This window comes from Staurois parvus, unplaced genomic scaffold (assembly GCF_062004578.1).
Source record: "Staurois parvus isolate SC_StPar_1 unplaced genomic scaffold, SC_StPar_1.0 ptg000390l, whole genome shotgun sequence".
Lineage (NCBI taxonomy): Eukaryota > Metazoa > Chordata > Amphibia > Anura > Ranidae > Staurois > Staurois parvus.
The window spans coordinates 6209842-6233301 of NW_028318186.1; the positions used below are offsets into that span (position 1 = coordinate 6209842).

The 23460-nt window shown below is 42.3% G+C and overlaps 1 protein-coding gene across 1 annotated transcript in view; it reads left to right on the forward strand.

The window, feature by feature from the left end:
* The first annotated feature begins 3956 nt into the window (after nt 1–3956).
* LOC149455652 (cytochrome P450 2K4-like) overlaps nt 3957–23460 on the forward strand; it is a 90771-nt gene continuing 71267 nt past the window's right edge. Inside the window, exons 1-3 of the mRNA XM_089686045.1 lie at nt 3957–4498; nt 18211–18407; nt 22525–22687. Coding sequence (XP_089542171.1) covers nt 18234–18407; nt 22525–22687 — 337 coding nt within the window. The 5' untranslated portion in view covers nt 3957–4498; nt 18211–18233. The remainder of the gene's footprint in view (nt 4499–18210; nt 18408–22524; nt 22688–23460) is intronic.

Sequence of the window (23460 nt, forward strand, 5' to 3'; positions counted from 1 at the left end):
ATATGTCTCTCTCTCTCTATATATATATATATATATATACAGTCAGGTCCATAAATATTGGGACATCGACACAATTCTAACATTTTTGGCTCTATACACCACCACAATGGATTTGAAATGAAACAAACAAGATGTGCTTTAACTGCAGACTGTCAGCTTTAATTTGAGGGTATTTACATCCAAATCAGGTGAACGGTTACAACAGTTTGCATATGTGCCTCCCACTTGTTAAGGGACCAAAAGTAATGGGACAATTGGCTTCTCAGCTGTTCCATGGCCAGGTGTGTGTTATTCCCTCATTATCCCAAATACAATGAGCAGATAAAAGGTCCAGAGTTCATTTCAAGTGTGCTCTTTGCATTTGGAATCTATTGCTGTCAACTCTCAAGATGAGATCCAAAGAGCTGTCACTATCAGTGAAGCAAAACATCTCTATGGTGTGCAGGGAGTGATCTCAGATCCCCACCCCTTGCTGAGAAATAATCTTTGATATTTGTGCTTTAGAAGGCTGGAAAACCACTTTAAAGTGTTACTAAACACAAGATCCTGCATTCACTATATCCGGTCTTCCACAGTACAGAGACCAGGGAAGTGCAATTATTTTAGTAAAAATAAATTGCTAAATACCTTTTCTCATCAGCAGTATATAGCAGTCTTGTGACTTCTATCAGTGTCCAGCACAGAAAGAAAACTCCTTCTACAAGGAGGATGCAAAACCCCTGACCTCTGTCTGGACAGTGCTGATTGGTTCTGTGCTGATCACATGCACTCTCCCAAGAAAAAAAAAAATCTCTCTAGCAATACACACTTTACCGAGCATGTGCAAAATGGCTACGGTTCAGTCTGTCTTATCAGGAGATAAGATGTGGATATTTGAACAAGAAAGAAAACTCCTTCTACAAGCTTTAACAAGAGGAGGAGCAGAGAAATCAGGATCAAACAGCCTTTTTACACAATGCAGAGAATTAACCTCTTAGCTTCCACAGTGAGTATAACAAGCATGCTTTACTGTAAATAAAGACTGATTTTACTGTTGTGGGTAGAGATGAGCGAATCGAACCAGGCGAACCGGAATTCGAGTCGAATTTCAGGAAATATTCGATTTGCGTCGAATCCGAAGTTTTGCCAACTTCGGGTGCGCAAATCGAATATTTCCCGATCAGCCGGCAAAAGTGTCCCTGCAGTGAGCTCCGCTATTTCTGACAGTTCTCTGACAGAAGGAACACATGTTTAGTGGTTGAAACATTGTATCTATTAGTTTCCATTTAGGATACAGATGTTTCAACCGCTGTACATGTGAAGAAGCTGTCAGAGAACTGTCAGAAATAGAGGAACTCTGCACATACACTTTTTGCCGGATTGGAATTATTCTTATTTTCATCCTACTTCTTCTTCTTCTTCTTCTTCATCCTCATCCTCATCCTCTTCTTCTGAGGATGAGGATGAAGAAGAAGAAGAAGAAGAAGTAGGATGAAAATAAGAATAATTCCAAGCCGGCAAAAAGTGTATGTGCAGAGTTCCTCTATTCTGCAGATACACTTAGAGGAGCTCTGCAGATACACTTAGAGGAGCTCTGCACATACACTTTTTGCCGGCTTGGAATTAATCTTATTTTCATCCTACTTCTTCTTCTTCATCCTCATCCTCAGAAGAAGAAGAAGAGGATGAGGATGAAGAAGAAGAAGAAGTAGGATGAAAATAAGAATAATTCCAAGCCGGCAAAAAGTGTATGTGCAGAGTTCCTCTATTCTGCAGATACACTTAGAGGAGCTCTGCACATACACTTTTTGCCGGCTTGGAATTAATCTTATTTTCATCCTACTTCTTCTTCTTCTTCTTCATCCTCATCCTCATCCTCCGAAGAAGAAGAGGATGAGGATGAAGAAGAAGAAGTAGGATGAAAATAAGAATAATTCCAAGCCGGCAAAAAGTGTATGTGCAGAGTTCCTCTAAGTGTATCTGCAGAGCTCCTCTAAGTGTATCTGCAGAATAGAGGAACTCTGCACATACACTTTTTGCCGGAAACCGCTGTATGGAGGGAATGTCCCAGAACTGTCAGAAATAGACTATTTATGACAGTTCTGGGACATTCCCTCCATACAGCGGTTGAAACCGCTGTATGGAGTGAATGTCCCAGAACTGTCAGAAATAGACTATTTCTGACAGTTCTGGGACATTCCTTCCATACAGCGGTTGAAACATTGTATCTATTTGTTTCCATAAATGACATTCTGCAAATACACTTAGAGGAGCGCTGCAGATACACTTTTTGCCAGCTTGGAATTAATCTTATTTTCATCCTACTTCTTCTTCATCTTCTTCTTCTTCATCCTCATCCTCATAAGAAGAAGAAGAGGATGAGGATGAAAAAGAAGAAGAAGAAGAAGTAGGATGAAAATAAGAATAATTCCAAGCCGGCAAAAAGTGTATCTGCAGCGCTCCTCTAAGTGTATCTGCAGAATGTCATTTATGGAAAAAAATAGATACGTTTCAACCGCTGTATGGAGTGAATGTTCCATAACTGTCAGAAATAGACTTTTTATGACAGTTCTGGGACATTCACTCCATACAGCGGTTGAAACCGCTGTATGGAGGGAATGTCATAGAACTGTCAGAAATAGACTATTTATGACAGTTCTGGGACACTCACTCCATACAGCGGTTGAAACATTGTATCTATTTGTTTCCATAAATGACATTCTGCAGATACACTTAGAGGAGCGCTGCAGATACACTTTTTGCCAGCTTGGAATTAATCTTATTTTCATCCTACTTCTTCTTCTTCTTCTTCATTCTCATCCTCATAAGAAGAAGAAGAGGATGAGGATGAAGAAGAAGAAGAAGAAGAAGTAGGATGAAAATAAGAATAATTCCAAGCCGGCAAAAAGTGTATCTGCAGCGCTCCTCTAAGTGTATCTGCAGAATGTCATTTATGGAAAAAAATAGATACAATGTTTCAACCGCTGTATGGAGTGAATGTCCCATAACTGTCAGAAATAGACTATTTATGACAGTTCTGGGACACTCACTCCATACAGCGGTTGAAACATTGTATCTATTTGTTTCCATAAATGGATCCATTTATGGAAACAAATAGATACAATGTTTCAACCGCTGTATGGAGTGAGTGTCCCAGAACTGTTAGAAATAGTCTATTTCTGACAGTTCTATGACATTCTCTCCATACAACGGTTGAAACCGCTGTATGGAGTGAATGTCCCATAACTGTCAGAAATAGACTATTTATGACAGTTCTGGGACATTCACTCCATACAGTGGTTGAAACTGCTGTATGGAGGGAATGTCATAGAACTGTCAGAAATAGACTATTTCTGACAGTTCTGGGACACTCACTCCATACAGCGGTTGAAACATTGTATCTATTTGTTTCCATTTGTTTTCATCTCCAAGGGCATTTAAATTAAAGGTACAGTGTTCTGCACTAATTTAAAGGCTCTCTGAAGCCTAGAAACCCTTTTAATAAGTTAACTTCGTAGCGAATTAATTCGCATCGAATCGAATTTCATACTGGAATTCGCCGAATCAGCCGAATCGAATTTTTGAGAAATTCGCTCATCTCTAGTTGTGGGTTTAGTAACACTTTAATGTATGTCATACTCTGCCTTAATTCATATCCTAGGAAAAATCGCAGTATATTCTTCATCAGATGGGATTTAGCATTGCCTGGAGTTCTGCTTTAAATGTTTATTTCAAATAAGACTGAAGAAATGAAAACATTTTTTTTTCTCTTTTTTTTTTTTGCCCTAATGCAGTTCTTTCAAAACAACTAATCCATGGCACAAACAAATCTATTGTTAGTCAGATGGCTTCTTGGCACATACACTACATATTTTATATTTAGATGTTCTTGGCTGCTTGATTGCACTGCCAAATGAGAACAGCAAACAGTCATAGTGCACAGGAATGTGGAAAGTAAGGAGAACACATGTGACTATTTCACCCATTACTTTAGTCTGAGGTCAGTGTGTTCAGTCCAGGCTGCTAACATGAAAAGAAGAATTTTCACTAGGCACTTTGATAACATTTAACAGTACCAAGGCAATGTTCCATGCTGGAACTTCCAACCTGGAACGTCAGTTGGTGCAGGACCTCTAAGTCTTTATGTCCAGAAGAGTTTTGGGACACTAGGCCAGGTGATCTGTTATTTTCTCTAGCACTGGAGGATTCAATATCTGGGAGGTAGAAGAGACAAGCAGAAACTCTACTCTCCACAACTGGGCTCTGCCACCAGCACTCTACCAGTGGGTATTGGTTTCACCTAACATCCAACTAAGGCTCTATATAGGGCTGCCTGGACCTGCTTTGGATTGGTTTTTATATTTTGACATTAGTTTGAGATGCTTGTGAGATCATTTCGAATGCATTGACATGTGCAGTTGACCTTCTCTGGACCTGCTTTAATAAAAACCTAAAGAGAAGACTCTAGCGCTCTATCACCTACCTAAGAAGAAGAGTAGAAACCCTGAAGCTAATGAAGGTAGGTGTACTTTTACATTTCTGCTATGTTAGATGGAATATTCTGTATCTTGTTTTTAATATGTGAATGAAAATATTGCTTTGGTAATGGAGAAATTCATGTTGGGTGGTATTTTATGTACCCATAACAGACTTTTGGCATCAGTTAGTGTAAAATGATGCATTTTTGTTAATTTAAAAAAAATTACTATTAATGTCTCATTACATACGGTTTGAAGAATCTGCATCCAATAGCTATGAATGTTCTCAGCTAACTAGTTATAGAGGTGGGACCTTCTTTGTCACAGCTTCTCTGAAATTATGGTGGTCAGCTTCTCTGAAATGATGGTGGTTATCTTCTCTGAAATTATGGTGGTCAGCTTCTCTGAAATTATGGTGGTTATCTTCTCTGACATTATGGTGGTCAGCTTCTCTGAAATTATGGTGGTCAGCTTCTCTGAAATTATGGTGGTCAGCTTCTCTTAAATTATGGTGGTTATCTTCTCTGAAATTATGGTGGTCAGCTTCTCTGAAATTATGGTGGTCAGCTTCTCTTAAATTATGGTGGTTATCTTCTCTGAAATGATGGTGGTCATCTTCTCTGAAATGATGGTGGTTATCTTCTCTGAAATTATGGTGGTCAGCTTCTCTGAAATTATGGTGGTCAGCTTCTCTGAAATTATGGTGGTCATCTTCTCTGAAATTATGGTGGTCAGCTTCTCTGAAATTATGGTGGTCAGCTTCTCTGAAATTATGGTGGTCAGCTTCTCTGAAATTATGGTGGTCAGCTTGAAAAATAAAGCTGTATGACTAGTTTTCTGCACCACCTCATATAAAGCATTTCTTTTTAGTTTTATTTATTGTTAGGGCTCATGTACACTGCAGCTGATAAACTCACGTTTAGGAGCTTTTCTGCATTTTTTTTTCAGCAGCCCCTGAACTCTCCCTAATGTTTTTCTATGTGTCCATGTACACATCGTTGTTTACAAGCAGTTGAGTTTACAGTCATTTTTTTGAACGCAGAAAACTTGAGTTCAGGAGTAGATGTTATCAGCGTTTTAAACACCAAATGCTTGTAAACGCGAGTAAACACGGCTTACCGCGTTTCTAAGCATTTGTGTTTGAAATATTTTTAACTCTTCCATTTCCAGATGCTGTCCAGAGCCATTTTTCATCATGAAAAATGCATGCAAAGCGTTTTCCCGGTGCTCTAATGGACTTGGTATACCATACTTTGAGGTTTCGCATGAATGAAAATATGTTAGACACTGCTGCAATAATTTCTGCACAGAAATGAGCTGGAACACATCCAAACACCACAAAGAAAAAAAAAGACAGCTAATCTCAACAAATACTGCTCTCTCTGCTTCTGCTCTCTCTATTTCTCTCAAAATATCTGAAATAGTTAATTTGTTACTGTTTTTCAATTAACTCTGGGCATTTTGGAAGGTCTCCTGAGGTTATGTTTAAAAAACACTTCTAAACTCAAACGCTCATAAACGCTCATAAACGCGGTATGCAAACGCTGCTAAACAGACATTTTTTAACCTGCGTTTTCCAGCAGTCAATTTCCATCGTTCTGAAGTGTCCCGTGTACATGGAGCCTTATAACCTTTATCAGACCGGGTTCTGTTGAATGGTCTTGCTAGAAATGCAATGCCAATGGCTGCAGTTGCTAATCTGTATATTCTGATAATAGGGGGTGTTCCCCTGTCAGAAAACAATAGCATAGTGGGAGAGATCCCCACATCAACATCGTATGTGTTGATGCAATTATCTGTCAGGTTTCTTATTTTGTTCAACCTGATGCTTGAAAGAAAAAACTGTACATGCATACCCTGATTTAGTAGTCTAGATTTATTGCCCAATGAGCTTCTGGTCATCACAGCCAGCACTGAAATTAACCCTGTATGCCTAGTTGCAGTCTTTGCCAGTCTGTAGAAATCTTGGATTGCCTCCTTAGCTAAAAGGTGACAGCTGTTTGTAAGTTCTGAGAAATAGCCCAACAGTTTATCACTTTAATACCGGGCACTTTTACCCCCTTCTTGCCCAGGTTAGTTTTCAGCTTTCTGCAATCTCACAGTTTGAATGATAATTGTGCGGTCATGCAACACTATAAACTAAATTTTATCATTTTATGCACACAACTAGCGCTTTCTCTTGGTGGTATTTAATCACCACTGTTTTTTTTATTTTTTATTAGATAACAGACGAAAACCCTAAAAGTTTGAAAAAAAAAAGAAAGTTTTTCTTTGTTTTTGTTATAAAATTTTGCAAAGAAATAATTGTTGTTCACAAATTTAGGCCAGAATGTATACTGCTACATTTCTTTGGTGAAAATAACCCAAATTAGTGTGTAATATTTAGTCTGTAGGAAAGTTAGAGTCCACAAACTATGGTATATATCTGAAAATCAATCAGTCCCAATGTACTGATGGCCACACGTTTCAGGACAGTACAGATATCCCCCTCATAACCCCTTTTTGGAAAATAGACAGTCTTCAGTATTTAGTAAGGTGTGGTGCGTTTTTTTGCAGTGAGGGACACTGACTAGTGACAATATGAAAAAAAAAATTGTTTTCATTTTGTTTTGTATAAAACACTGTGACCAGAGTATTATAATGTTACCATAGTAACATTGTACTACTCTGGGGAAGTGATCAGTATTTTTTTTTTATTTCACTGCTATGGGCAAGCATTTAACTGCATGAAACTAATTAATTCAGTGTTTTTTGTTGTAATTGGCCATAACTAATCACATGGCACAGATGGGCTGTGATTGGCCTAGTCTGTACCATACAATCACTGAGACCAATCACAGTTAGCAACACAATTGTACACAATGAATGGCATAAAAGTAAGCCATGCATTGTTTTCAATTGCCAATGGACCTGCGGTGATTAGTCACAGTGATCATATGGTATGGGCTAGTACACAAATCGGTCATTGGCTTTGTCCAATGGACACAGTAGGTGACAGATCTTGCCACAGCACGGCCCCGCAGGCGGGTGAGGTGGTGATCTGGAAGGATATCAAATGATGCCCACCTGGATGGACGAAAGTCCCTCTTGGGATTGCCTGCATTGATGCCCTCCTCTTCCCTGACAATTTCAATTGACAACACTGGTCCCTAGTAATTTCCTGACTATGCTGACCCCTCTCCTGCATACTATCCTGACATACTCATGTGGTATAATAATGACAGTAGGGTGGTTGCTAGGTGATCCTCTCAAAATCTGTTAGGGGCCCCATGATATGTGTTTATGTCCCCGATGATAATGTGTTAGAGCTTAAAGTGTAAACAAATATTTTTCAAAAGATATAAGGCCTTGGCAGGGAAGGCAAGCTATTAATAAATGAATTTGTTAAATGCAGTTGCAGTAACATAATTATATACTGGAACCTCCCTTGTGTATTCTGAATGTATTGTAGCTGCTATTTTAATTTCCAGCTCCTCTAGGTCACAAGATATAAAAAAAATTATATTCTGTGCTCCTTGCTGCAGATTATTAATTGTTCCTCCCAGGGGCGGACTGACCATTTGGAAACTCGGGTACTGCCCGAGAGCCTGGGGTCAGTAGGGGACCCCATGAGATGCCCCTGAAACCTTTTTCATAGGCGTTTTTGAGTTTGGGCAAGTACACAGGGGTCCCATGATCCCCTATTGCCCGGGGGCCCCATGAGTTGTCAGTCCGCCCCTGGTTCCTCCTTTTGCATTCTTATGCATGCAGTATATTTTCTGTTGTGTTTTGAAGCATTGTTTTAAATCTTATTATCTTTGCACAGTCCTGTGCTTTTACAGCTGTCATTAACTGCCAGTATTTAGTTACAATGAACAGAGGGTGAAGAACTGTTGTCAGAGCAGATCCTCACATTAAGTTTGCTGGGACTTGTACGGGAAACTATTAGGGTGAATTTACACTTATGTGTTCTGTTTTGGTATGTTAATGTATTAATGTGTTGGTAAGCTGGATTGGCTGCCATTTCCTCCCAATCTGGGCAGGGACTCTGCCTAGCTACAGTACGTCTTCAGATAGAGTATGCTCAAACCTGTCCTTGGCAACTCCACCACTTTGTGTCCCATTCACTTCAAGCCTGAGACCCACTCCCACCATAGTTTTCTGGCACAAGACCTGCCTTCTTACAGTGCATCCAGAAAGTATTCACAGCGCTTAACTTTTGCCACTTTTTTTGTGTTACAGCCTTATTCCAAAATGGATTAAGTTAATTTTTTCCTCAACATTCTACAAACAATACCCCATAACGACAATGTGAAAGAAGTTCGTTTTGAAATCTTTGCAATTTATTAAAAAAAAAAACAAAAAAAAACCACATGTACATAAGTATTCACAGCCTTTGCCATGACACTCAAAATTGAACTCTGGTGCATCCTGTTCCCACTGATCATCCTTGAGATGTTTCCACAACTTGATCGGAGTCCACCTGTGGGAAATTCAGTTGATTGGACATTGAACCTGTCTATATAAGGTCCTATAGTTAACAGTGCACAAACCGAGCCATGAAGTCCAAGGAATTGTCCGTAGACCTCCGAAACAGGATTGTATCAAGGCACAGATCTGGAGAAAAATTTCTGCAGCATTGAATGTCCCAATAAGTACAGTGACCTCCATCATCTGTAAATAGAAAAAGTTTGAAACCACCAGGAATCTTCCTAGAGGGGGCCGCTCGGCCAGAATGAGCGATTGAGGGAGAAGGGCCTTAGCCAAGGAGGTGATGAAGCACCCGATGGTCACTCTGAAAGAGCTCCAGTGTTTCTCTGTGGAGAGAGGAGAACCTTCCAGAAGAACAACCATCTCTGCAGCACTCCACCAAGCAGACCTGTGTGGTAGAGTGGCCAGACGGAAGCCACTCCTCAGTAAAAGGCAAATGGCAGCCTGCCTAGAGTTTGCCAAAAGGCACCTGAGGGACTCTCAGACCATGAGAAACAAAACTCTCTGGTCTGATGAAACACATATTGAACTCTTTGACCTGAATGCCAAGGGTCTTGTCTGGAGGAAACCAGGAACCACTCACCACCTGGCCAATACCATCCCTGCAGTGAAGCAAGGTGGTGGCAGCATCATGCTATGGGGATGTTTTTCAGTGGCAGGAACTGGAAGACTAGTCAGGATCGAAGGAAAGATGAATTCATCAATGTACAGAGAAATATTTGATGAAAACCTGTTCCAGAGTGCTCAGGGCCTTAGACTGGGGTAGCGGTTCATCTTTCAACAGGAAAACGACTCTAAGCACACAGTGCCACTCCAGGCCAACTCTGTGAATGTCCTGGAGTGGCACAGCCAGAGCTCAGACTTGAACCCTATTGAACATCTCTGGAGAGATCTGAAAATGGCTGTGCACCTACGCTCCCCATCCAACCTGATGGAGCTTGAGAGGTACTGAAAAAACGACTGGGAGAAATTGCTCAAAAATAGGTGTGCCAAGCTTGTAGCATCATACTTAAAATGACTTGAGGCTGTAATTGGTGATAAAGGGGCTTCAACAAAGTATTGAGCAAAGGCTGGGAATACTTATGTACATGTTTTTTTTTTTTTTTTTTTCGTTTTTTAGTTTTAATAAATTGCAAAGATTTCAAAACAAACTTCTTTTATGTTGTCATTATGGGGTATTGTTTGTAGAATGTTGAGAAAAAAAATGAATTTAATTCATTTTGGAATAAGGTTGTAACATAACAACATGTGGCAAAAGTTAAGCACTGTGAATACTTTCTGGATGCACTGTAAATGAGAATGTCCACACAGAGTGCCGTTTCAACGATCTAAGTAGAACATCAGAGGCAATAACTTGGCACATTAACTTCTTAACTCCACATCTTCACAAATACACCGCAGAACACTTTGAGTGCCACCAAACCAAATTCCTAAAGTCCAGCCATCTTCCCAAATACTCTTTGTCCCTGAACAGTGGGTCATCACACAAAGTCTACTCCCTGGCCTAGGCCCTGCAGGTCTACCACTCTTTCTACCAACATGCTGTAAGCCAGGGGTAGCCAAGTTCCTAGTACTTTAAAGGGCACAATGTTCCAACCACTATCATCATTGGGGTAATGATCTTTCTAAAAATGTGTACTACCATAGGCTTACAAACATGGCTTGCATTGAGGCAGTTCATTCATTATTAATGAGAATCCAGCACAGAGCAATGGGCCTAAAAATGAATGCTACCATTTTTTCCCACTGCAGGACACACAGTATATTAGCAAAGCAAGACGGGGTTTCAAATCCAAACAGGAGTGGGTTGCTACCATGGCCGGCTCTAGGGGGGTGCTGGGATGGACTTTGCCCCCCCAGGACCAGTGACACATCATTGTGCCCTCTCACACACTGCACACAGAGGAATCCATAGCTTGTCAGCAGTATCTGCCTGTGACTGCTGGACTTTCAGGCTGGGAGGGGGTTGCACTGCCGATCCTATTACTCAATGTCTTGCTCTCACCAGTCCTGTCGGTGAGATAGAGACACGGGATTGGCAGTGTGCTCAGTACAGTGCACTGGATGCATGGAACAAAGCAGGCTGAATCTGCCCCTTCCCCCATCCTATTGTGTCTGCCGCACCTATACTCCACTCTCCCTCCCCCCATATGCACACATAGCTCTGAAAGGACTTGCTGTGCATGTGCAAGCTCCAAGTTGGATTACATAAAAAATGCAAGAAGTACTTATGCTGGATCCTAGCTGCCTGAGGGCAAAGCAATCCACTCACAGATCACTCATTTGACAACACTTTGCCTCCTAACCATCTGTTTTAACCACTTAAATGCTGCACCACCCCACCACAAGCATTGCATTCAATTGCGGGGAAGTTGGTGTGCCGTATCAGCACAGTATATATTCACTTTTTTTTTTTCAACAAATGTTTGTGAAATGTCACACAGACATTTCATAAAGTTCAATTGGCTGCAACACGGTACAAGATGGTGGACAGCTTTGTACTGCACTGGGCTAAAAAAAAACTACTGCTTGCACAATACTGAATTGGGCATACAAGTTATTTTGTCTTGTCATGCAGTTAGACTGGCTGTAATAGCCCCACTGCATCTGGTTTGAATATACCCTAAAGGGGGAGCAGTAAAACCATGGCTCAACCTGATGGTTTTACCACCCCAACCACACATGTGACAGCATCCAGAATGAGAAAGAAGCATAACTGTGGAGTCTTATGAAAGGAGTAACTACTGCATAGATACGACCGGAAATGATATCAGTACATCCCTCTGTGCTCATTCTCTCTCCCCACCTTTCTCTTCCCCCTCTCTTTCATGTTTCCCCATTGTCCATCCATCTGCCACCCTCTTTCCCTCCTCCCTCTAACCCCCTCTTCTTTCCACTCCTGGTCTCACCTTGCCCCATCTCTCTGGTTCCTCTTCCCCTTCCTCCCCATTTCTCACTCCCACCCCTCATCTCTCTGTCCTTCCATATTTCACCTCTCTCTCTGTCACAGAAGTTGGCCTAACGATTGACTTTTGTTGAATGAGAATGTTGGAAAACTTTTCTTGATCATCAGCTGCAGCCACTTATCAGTATATTCTGACATCAATAGCACAGTGGGGAGGATTCCTCCATCCACCTCAATTGGAAGGAGGAATCAAGCCCACTGGCTAATAGAACAAAAAACGATGACTCTATGACCATCTTTACTCCTACTCCTGCCCTCTCTCTATATTGTACATGACATAAGCCTGACCAAGGTGTTCATTATCTCAACAGTTGCTGGTTTTAATCACTTGCTAACCGCGCTATAGCCGAATGACAGCTATAATGTGATTGTCCAGTTCTGGGAGGGCATCATATGATGTCCTCCCAGAATGCACTCACCCACACGCCCCCAGTGGTGCGCACCCGGCAATCTCCATGATTGCTGTGTCCTTACGGACACAGCTGATCACGTGGCGTGGTAAGAGGCCAATCACAGCGGCCTTTTACCATATGATCAGCTGTGTCCAATGACGCAGCAGATCACAATGTAAATACAGTTGCAGTGATGATCAGTGTCCTGCAGTGCCACCCACCAGTTCACAGCAGTGCCTCCCAGCATTGCCCATCAGTGCTGCTCAGTAGTTGCACCCACCAGTGCCGAGCAGTGCCACTTATCAGTGCCCAGCAGTGCCATCAGTCAATGGTATCTGTCACCGCCACCCATTAGTGCCTCCTATCAGTGACCAGCATTGCTGCATATCAGTGCAGCATCATCAGTGCCACTTCATCAGTGCTACTTATCTGTGCCTCCTCATCAGTGCTGCCTATCAGTGCAGCCTCATCAATGCACATCAGTGAAGGAGAAAAATTACCTATTTGCAAAATTTTATAATATAGTGCAAAAAATAAAACCCCCATTGACTATTAAATACCACCAAAAGAAAGCTCTATTTGTGTGACAAAAAATGATAAAACTTTCATATGGGTACAATGTTGCAAAAACCATGCAATTGTCATTCAAAGTGTGAGAGCGCTGAAAGCTGAAAATTGGCCTGGACAGGAAGGGGGTAAAAGTGCCCGGTAGGCAAGTGGTTAATGAGGTTCTTCAAGATAGGCTCAGTGAGACCAAGCTATACCTTTTTGTGTGAAAAAGAAAATGTAAAGGAAGGTTTAATTTTTTTAAATTATTCTTTGTCCGAATGTTTTTTTTTTTCCTGTGCGACTGTCGCTTGTGGCATAGTATTTAGGAGTATTTTGTGGGTACAAGGACTGTGGCATATGTGTAGAGTGTATACTGGGTCTAGGCTCAGTTTCTTTTTATCCCACTTTAAGCCATTGCCACTGTTACTCTAGGTCAGTGATGGCGAACCTATGGCACGCGTGCCAGAGCTGGCACGCAGAGCCATCTCAGTGGGCACGCCAGGAAGAAGAGGAAGATGAGCGCACACGGACCGGCCATCCAGATCTCGTCCACACTGGACCCCCATCAAACTACATTTCCCACATGTCTCTGGGGCCAGGGTGGGTGTGGACGAGAGGAAACGGCTCCAATGCGGCTCTGGCACCAGGGGTGATGTAGCCGGGGATGGGCGTGGAAGAGAGGAAGAGGCTCCCACACTGCTCCGGGGCCAGGGGCAACGTGTTAAGCGTAGATGGGAATGAGCTGCTGGGTTGGAAGCCACACCGACGCTGCCAGAGGTGAGATTAACTGCTTGCAGTGTCATCCATCAGTGCCGCCTGTCAGTGCCCAGCAGTGTTGCCCATCAGTGGCACCCATCAATGATGCCCTGCAGTGCGATCCGTCAGTGCTGCCCAGCTGTGCCGCCTGTCAGTGCTGCCCAGCTGTGCCACCTGTCAGTGCTGCCCAGCAGTGCCACCCGTCAGTGCTGCCCAGCAGTGCCACCCATCAATGATGCCCAGCAGTGCCATCCAGTGCCCAGCAGTGTCGCCCATCAGTGCCCAGCAGTGTCGCCTGTCAGTGCTGCCCAGCAGTGCCACCTGTCAGTGCTGCCCAGCAGTGTCGCCCAGCAGTGCTGCCCAGCAGTGTCGCCCAGCAGTGCTGCCCATCAGTGCCACCCATCAATGATGCCCATCAGTGCCCAGCAGTGTCATCCATCAGTGCCCAGCAGTGTCACCCATCAGTGCCCAGCAGTGTCGCCTCTCAGTGCTGCCCAGCAGTGTCGCCTCTCAGTGCTGCCCAGCAGTGCCACCTGTCAGTGCTGCCCAGCAGTGCCACCTGTCAGTGCTGCCCAGCAGTGCCACCTGTCAGTGCTGCCCAGCAGTGTCGCCCATCAGTGCCACCCATCAATGATGCCCAGCAGTGCCGCCGATCAGTGCCGTCTGTCAGTGCCTCCAGGTAAGCAAGTGGTTAATTGCAGTGTTGGCACTTTGAAATAAAAAAGTTGGTTTGTGTTGCAGTTTTGGGCACTCGGGCTCAAAAAGGTTCGCCATCACTGCTCTAGGTTCACACCTAAGCATTTTCTGCAGCGTTTTGCAGAAATGCAGTACAATCCATTTAACATGATTTCCAATGGGACATGATTACATCTGTGTGTTTTCACCTGATGTATTTTTTGGAAAGGGTCAGGGACTTTTTTAAACGTTGCATTTTTGGTTCTACAGACTTCGATGGAAATGCTGCAGAAAAGCATGTTTTGCACTTTTGTTGCATTTTTGTCGTGTTTTTGATGCGTTTTGCATTTTAAATCTGCCTAGCAAAAAGAAAGAAAAAAATTAGAAAAAAACCCACGAAATGCATCAAAAACACAGCAAAAACTCAATGCAGAAACGGCTCAAACGCAACCTGCATCGGTGTGAACCTAGCCTTGGGCACAGCCTGACCATGACAACCAATTGCAATGGTGTGCTACATGCACTGTGGTACATGCAATGATCATTAAATATAATTAACAAAAATTCAGCGCTCACAAGCTATAGAATGGGATGGTGACATAGTGGAAGGAAAAATGGGAACTGACTGAACACACAATATAATGGAGAAGAGTCACTGGGTGGAATGGTCCATAGCAGGGGTGGACTGACCGATCGTGGGGCCCCTGTGTCCTTGCCCAAACTCAAAAAAAGCCTATAAAAAAGGTACCAGGGGCATTTCATGGGACCCCCTACTGACCTCGGGCCCTTGGGCAGTGCTCGAATGGTCAGTCCGCCCCTGGTCCATAGGATAGGCAATAGGAGGAGAAGGCAGACCAAGGAACCAGGACACCTGGATAGGAGCTGGCAAGCCTCGTCAGAGATGGTGAAGATCCTATGTGACCGAAGTGTTGGCAGTGTGTATACACAGTTGTCCTGAGGCTGATGATGGAAGAAGGGATGGACCAGAAGGCAAACGCCTGGGAAGGGAATGGCAGCTCCTCGTCAAGGATGTGGGGAATCCCTCAAAGATAAGCAGAAGAAAAAGGAGGGTGCCCTCCTTTTCTTCTGCTTATCCTGTGCTACATGCACTGCTGGACTTATTTTCTGCTCAATCCCAGTTTTTCCTCAGCTGGGATTGAAGGTTGAAAACCGCTGGCCTAATACATGTGTTTTTCATTGCAGCCACATGGAGTTGTAGGGAGCTAATAGAGGAGAGGATAAAATGGTAGTGTGTAGACATTATGCCCCCCTGACTTTTTTACTGCACCGGCAGATCAGACAGGCTAGATCCGGCCCTGGTTGATACTACCCGTCAAATGTTTTGGGCTTAAAGCATATAAACTCACCATGCCCGATTAGTAGTCTCCATCTGCTTAGGAGTACAACTCCGATTCCAAAAATGTCAGCAACAGTTGAATACAACTGAGCTAATGTGACAGACTGATCCAACATGCACCACTAACCATATACCACACCCAGTGAACATGAGAACTCCCAATAAGCACATAAATAACCACAGGGGAAAACATACACAAATATATCAACTCTAATACATACTGGCTTTTGGAAGTTATAAAAGTAATACTTCACATATATGTCTAAAGACTTCAGGAGCGAATAAAGCGGAAGATCAACCCAGATGCAGATCCACATCTCACCTGAGGTTTAACCCCAAATGTGATCTGGTCTGCAACCTGTGGATTCACCATACTTCTCTCTGTAATAATTTACAATGCCTAATCCCCCTTCTTATTTTTGTGAGTTATCATGTTCACTGGGTGTATTATGTGGATAGTGGTGCACGTTAGCTCAGCCCGTCCCCTGCATCTACAGGTGTCGTTATTTGATCCGATTACAAATGGTGGGTTGGGCAGCCGTGTTCCACTCCATATATTGGTTTTGTTATTTTTGATAGAACTAGCTATGAATAAGGTCTGTATTTAGACTGAAAAGCATTAGCATAAGTTTATTATGGAATAGTTTTACTTCTTTATGCAGTAAAGAAGATTTTTGTATTCACCTGTTGCTGATATTTTTGGAATTGAAGAAGGGGTTGCAGCCTCTGACAGGCTTCTATTGATGTCCATGACCATGATTTATATTACCTCTCACAAAGACCACAGTACACCCCATGATAATGCCTTCCTCTGCTTTTGTCTCCAGTAGGATGGCATCGTATTTGTTTAGGTGTGGTCAGGTGCTGGGCTAGAGCAATATGGAGAAGGAGAGCAAAGTGCTGAGAATATTCAAAAATAGGTGTAGCGCTCTCTAAAATGAAAAACCGTGAATAAAATCCCCAATAGGATATAACAATAGAATAGATTTGAGATGCTGATAAACACCATACATGATCGCCCATCCTGTATGGTGTTTATCAGCATCTCAAATCTATTCCTAATACATCAGAGAAGAAACTCCACACGTAGCATAAACCACATGAAGTCATTCTAAACTCCCAACAATAGTGGGAGCTGGTCATACTGATTAGAACAATTTAAAGGGGATTATCGAGCTGATCTTGGTCTGGAAGGCATATGCTGTTTCTCCTGTGGTGAGATTGTTTGGAGGATACGATTTGGTCTTGGAGGATCCAGGAGTGATCCCAAAGGCTTGTAGGCCCTTTTAGGGTCACGGTAAGGAGGTGAGGAGCCAATCTAGCTGTGTGTGGAATCATCACCAGAGGCTGCAACGCACAAGAATCACCTGCATGATTTTTATATTCTTGTGGACACTGGTGTCACATATTGATCAATAGATTTGGGTTTATATGTTTTGCAGAAGATAAATGTTTATTTTTTTCACTCACAATTGTATTATTTGTGCATTATTAAATCAATCATATTTCCATAGGGGATACATATGTTTATTTCTATATTTGTCATATATATGGTTTGAGTGTTTTTGGACACGGAGCACTTTTTTGTCACTTTTTTGTCACTTTTTTGCAGTTATTCATCCCCCAGTGCTGAGATCACATGTATATTTTCACTATATATCAATATATTTTATTGAGTTTATTCACTTTTGCTGGTTTATCCAGTATTGGAACACTTTAAGTTGTTTGTTTATTCACCATTTGTCACATTGTTATATCCTATTGGGGATTTTATTCGCTGTGTTTTATTTTAGAGAGCGCTACACCTACTTTTGTATATTTTTTTGTTCGTTTCCACTTTTAGGTAATAAGGTACAGGTGTTAGCAGCCTTCAATAGCTGTATTAGGTTCTGAGCACAGGAGGTCCTCTTTATTACATAAAGTGCTGAGAATACTGGGAGTTGTAGTTTGAGATGGCAACCATACAATGGGACAAATAGACTCCTTACACTAAAGACTATTCACCCATTGATGATACTGCTAGCAGGGACCAAGTCACTGATAGCAGAACACCAAGTGTACCTCATTCATACCGCACCCATGCTGCACTCTATACTGCACTTATTCCAAACCTAGATTGCATTTTTACCAACCCTGCACTGCATTATACCAAACCTTTACCGCATCTGAACCACATCTACATTGCACCTGTGGTGAGACAATACTGTACCTATACTGCATGCAGGTTTAGTGGGACTGTTGTTAATTTCACTGACACTCTCAAGAGGCCCCAGCAATATTCGGCAGAAGAACAACTCAATAGACTGCCCCTCCCATAACAATATTTGCAAGTCTCTTTTGCTGATGTTTCTGTTTTTTTCATTTTGGCTGCACTTAGGTTTTAAATTTTCTGTTTTTGGATAAACTTTAAAAGCTGACTTCCACTTTTGAATGGGATTTTTTACCTGTATACAAACTTTGCATCTATATGTTGATTATGGATACATGTATTTATATACTGTACTTCATTAGAATAAAGTTTTTTATGTTTTCACTTGTGAAGGCTTTGACCTTTCCTACTAGCTTGTGACTCCCCCTTTTTGTTTTCAGGTGTTGTCACAGACTTATAACTAATGGATCCAGTCACAATTATCTTCTGCATTGTTACCTGTGTTTTTCTGGCAATATTTTTACACGAACAGAAGAAAAATGTTCATAAAAACTATCCCCCGGGACCTCCGACTTTCCCGATCATTGGAAATATGCATGTTATAAGCATGGAAAAACCTTATGTGACATTTCACGAGGTAAGATCTTGGGTATACACATGTATAGAGAAAAGAGGTTCTTCATCTAAAATAATAGTTGGTTAATGTTCAGGCAACAGGTGTATTAAAGCACAACACTGCCCTAGATAAGGTAGCAGCTTTGGCTTCTCCCCCATTTCTTTGATTGACTAGGATTGCAATAGTAACAGAAGCCACTCCATTTACATTATTATTATTATTATTATACAGGATTTATATAGCGCCAACGGTTTGCTCAGCGCTTTACATTATAGTGGGAGACAATACAGTAGCAATACAGTTCAATACAAGAGGGATTAGAGGGCCCTGCTCCTTGGAGTTTACAATCTAGGAGGGCGGGGTGAGTGGTACAGTAGGTAGTCACTGTGGGGGATCGAGTGGTTGTAAGAGTAGAGGATACCAGAATTAGCAGAGTGTGGGATAGGCTTCCCTGAAGAGAAAGGTTTTCAGTGAACGCCGAAAGGCAAGTAGAGTAGGTGATAATCTGATAGGTTGGGGTAGGGAGTTCCAGAGGATGGGTGACGCCCTGGAGAAGTCTATTATCTATACTATCATGGCTATCCAATGAGACACCAATTGTATGCTAGTTCATCCTCCCCTGTGAAGTGACAGTCATGTGTACAGTTTTTATCACTTGTGCTCAGGACCTGGGGTCAGTAGGGGGCCCCATGAGATGCCCCTGGTACTTTTTCATAGGCTTTTTTGGGTGTGGTTTGAGTGTGGGCGAGGACACAGGGGCCCCATGATCTCCTATTGCCCAGGGGCCCCATGAGTTGTGAGTCCGCCCCTGGTTGTGCTTTACTGCAAGATCAAGAGGTAACCTGGGCCCTCTAGACATCCACTGGGCACTAGGCTTCTGTCTAGATTGCCCTGTAGATGATTTGGCTTCTTCAGATCATTCCATGTTATAACACATATCATCTCCTAATACACCCAACAATTAAACAGCAACTCCAATCTACAATAACAAAAATATGTACTCTTATCCATGACTAAATTATACAATCAATGGATGCACATGTTAGCAGAGCCCTGATTCATCACCAGCAACAGTCAAACCAGCCGAGGGCACCTCCAATTTTTCTCCTGCAACTGGAATGTGATGGGGTACCATACTCCTGTAGAATGGAGGAATTCCACCATTTTTGTTACTCACATACTCCCAGCCAGAGGCCCAGCTCCAGAAATAACGGAATAGCCACACACAATCAGTCTTTTCAATATTTTACTGTAACATGAGCAGAGTGCACAGTTCTTCACAATACACAAGTACACCTCTTCCTCCTTCCACCAGACAATAGAATTACGACACAGTCTGCACTCCTTTTTTTTTTTTTCCCCCCAACTCTGGGATGCCAACTAGCACATCCATTTTCCTAAGGTGTAGATTTTTTATATTATTTCTCTAATGGGGTCTATGTCACCATACTGCCCCGAACTACATCACTGACCTAATATCCAAGTACCGCCCAGCACGCACACTCCGCTCCTCACAAGACCTCCTTCTCTCTAGTTCCCTGGTCTCCTCCTCCCATGCCCGCCTCCAGGACTTCTCCAGGGTGTCACCCATCCTCTGGAACTCCCTGCCCCAACCCATCAGATTATCACCTACTCTCCTCTCCTTTAGGCGCACCCTGAAAACCCATCTCTTCAGGTTAGCCTACCCCGCCCCCTGCTAACTTGCCGACCTCCTCCACTCTTCCTACCACTCCATCCCCCACAGCTATCTCCTCCTGTGCCACCATCCCCTCCCTCCTAGATTGTAAGCTTGAAAGAGCAGGGCCCTCGATCCCCTCATGTTTTGCATTGTATTGGTATTGTTCTGTCACATGTTCTGTCCCCCTTTGTAATGTACAGCGCTGAGCGAACTATTGGCGCTTTATAAATACTGAATAATAATAATAATAATAATGTCAGGACTGCCCCAAAGGGCTACTCTTCAGGACTGCCCCAAAGGGCTACTGCCCCAAAGTGTCAGGACTGTCAGGACTGCCCCAAAGGGCTACTGCCCCAAAGTGCTACAACCTACATAGTGGTGTTCTGTATCTCCCTATCAACCCCTGTAGCTCTTACCCAGAGACAAGGTTTCCTTGAAAGGGGTACTAATCTCTGCTTGAACACACATCACCCATCCAACAACATACAGTAGATGGATGCATCCATTTTTGTGACGCTCCAAGTAAAAAGGTCACCAAACTGCGTAATGCATATCCAGAAAACACTGCCAATGTCTTAAAGTCAGAAACATCACACAGTTTATTTTAAAGTACAGCTTGTTACTTGTCATAGCACACATCATAACAGGCATTAATGGTAATGCACAGTAGTGCACTTTGTAAGAGTAATCATTCCTAGGAATTTCAATCCATTGCACATGTAGCTTGTGCTGCAGTGAATGTTCTCTACAGCACACCAAAACACATGGGGGAACATGCTCTGTGCATTGTGGCATGTCAATTTGTGAAATATTTTTATAAGAAACAGACCTATTTTTGTTATTTAGTGAGGTACATTCCATCAGGCTGAATGATGCTCAATAGTTTGAGGGAATATCCGATTGCCTCTCAGGAGATCAGGAAGGAATTTTTCCCCCTCAGGAACAAATTCAGTCATGCCTTGCTGGGTTTTTTGCCATCCTCTGGATCAACTGTGGGATAACTTTTTTTTTTTTTTTTTTTTTTTTTTTTATGGTTGAATTGGATGGACTTTTTTCAGCCAGACTATGTGTTCAATACTATGAACTATGTATTCAGTTTGTCAAAAGTGGAATTATATTTCCTAGCTCCTTTTGAGGACATGTCTTTATCATATCAGAACAAACCTACTTACCTAGCAAGAAAAGAGGTCTACAGGCTAGGAATCTCCTCTATTGTCCCCACAACTCTTTTTTTAGTTCTCTTTTGTCAACTCATTGTTCTGGGAACTATTCATATAATAAAGTTAGAATGCATGGTTAACAAAATAAAAGTTGAATCATAGAATCCCACATTCGATGCTATGTTTGTCCTATTGTTATTTAGGAGGGCTGAGCAGCAGCCTGGGTGTGATGGCTAGCAGGGTAAAATTTCGGTCAGAGCTGAGGCTCTGCAGATCATCTCTCCGAAACTAACCCTGTACTAGAACTTTGGAGAAAGTTCTGGAAGCGGTGGGTGGAGGTGAGGAGTGGCTAGTCTGCACTCTTGAGCTATCCTGACCAATCCCCAACAGAAGGCTTGGCTTGGGGTCAGGACACCCCTTAAAAGTGACAGGGACTGCTCAGCAGCAGGAGAGTTAGTGGAGGGTGGATGATGAAGTGAGGCTAGAGAGCAGGAGCCTGGGAGGGAGCCTAGATGGAGAGCAGGCAGAGGAGCTTGGAAGCAGGAAAGCTCAGGACTTCACTGGCCACCAGAGGGAGGACCAACTATACAGCAGGGAAGGAGCGGCCCAGCTAGAAGGCTTTGTAGCAGCTATCAACCCACCAGAAGCGTGGGAGAAGAATTGAGTGAGTAGACCTACACCCCCTGGGCCAGTAAGTGGAAGGAGCACTTCAGTAGGAAACTGGATTAGCTTACTACCCAGGACTGTCTTACATTTAAATTGACAGGCACTGGATCCCCTGTCCAGGCAGCCAGATAAAGGAGTATCTGGGGTCTGGAGTGTTAGTACAGCTCTCCAGAAGAGAAGTTTGCTGTAAAGACTTGTACATAGTTCCAGGAAGTTGTCCTCGGTTGTTATACCCTTGGGCATCCCATACAACCCTTACTCCATCCAAGTTCTAATTTTTCTAATAAAATCTAAAAAACAAGCTCAAGGGCTGGTTACAAGTCTGAATGGAATATGCATGATGCTTGACTTTGCAGGTCTATAGGGGGACCCAAAACTTCAGCAACTCCTAAAGGGGTAGTGCTACAGTAAAATGACTTACATTTTCTCAAAGCATTTCCATTTATACTGTATATTATATGGAATATGACACCTCTCCTTTTTTAAAAAAATTCCAATTTTTTTTAACTATTAAAAAGTAATATGTTTTTTGTATGTTTATTAAAGATTACCTAGCCATGACATTTCATCTGTGATGAATCGCCCCCTGGTTTCTTATAGGCTGAACTAATTTTTTTTCTTTCTAATATTGCAGCTCGCTGAGAAGTACGGCTCAGTGTACAGCCTACAGATAGGGACACAGAAGATGGTTGTGCTCTGTGGCTACGAAACGGTAAAAGATGCTCTAGTCAACCATGCTGAGGAGTTTGCTGGGAGACCCCTTGTGCCAGTTTTTGTAGACATTTCTCATGAGCATGGTAACTATATTTTTATTTATTTGTAGTGGTATGGCTGACATAATATACTTATAAATAGTGTATACTAGCCTTTTTCTAGCCAGTGTACAGAGGCACCCTGGGGTGCCTTTTGAATTTTTCAGGGGTGCCTTGGCAAAATGCCCAAAAAATTGTCAACAAACCAGCAACTGGATCAAGCCTGCCTTTTTGCTACATAAAGCCACAAATTTTTATTGTGCAGAATTACAAACTTGAACACTGTGCAGGCCAGTCACTGGCATCCTGACAAGCAATGACAGTGTCAAATACCTTTTTATAGCATCCATTTTTCCTCCTCTCCCCTGCTCCCCTCTGTCAGGATTTTTAGCAGAGAGAGGGAGAGAAACAGAGGTAGAAGGAAGTGCTAGAATACTATTCAGTATAAGTTTTTGAAAAGTTGGAGGAATAAATCACCTGTAATGCTAGGTAGCCCACATGTGTGTGGATTCTGCTGTGTTATGTAAAACTATTCACTTTTTTCACTTTAAAATGGGGTGCCCCACGACTGTTCATCATTTTAAAGGATGCCATCACTGGAAAAAAAAGGTTTAGAAACACTGGTATATAGTACTACTAATGTGCAATTAAATAGTTAAACATGCAAGACTTCAGAAAAAAAACTGCAATAAAATAGTAAACCATCTACCTTAAAATATTTTATTTATTTTATTGTACTTGGATATTTTAATATATAACAATAAAATATACAAACATCATATATATATATATATATATATATATATATATATATATAT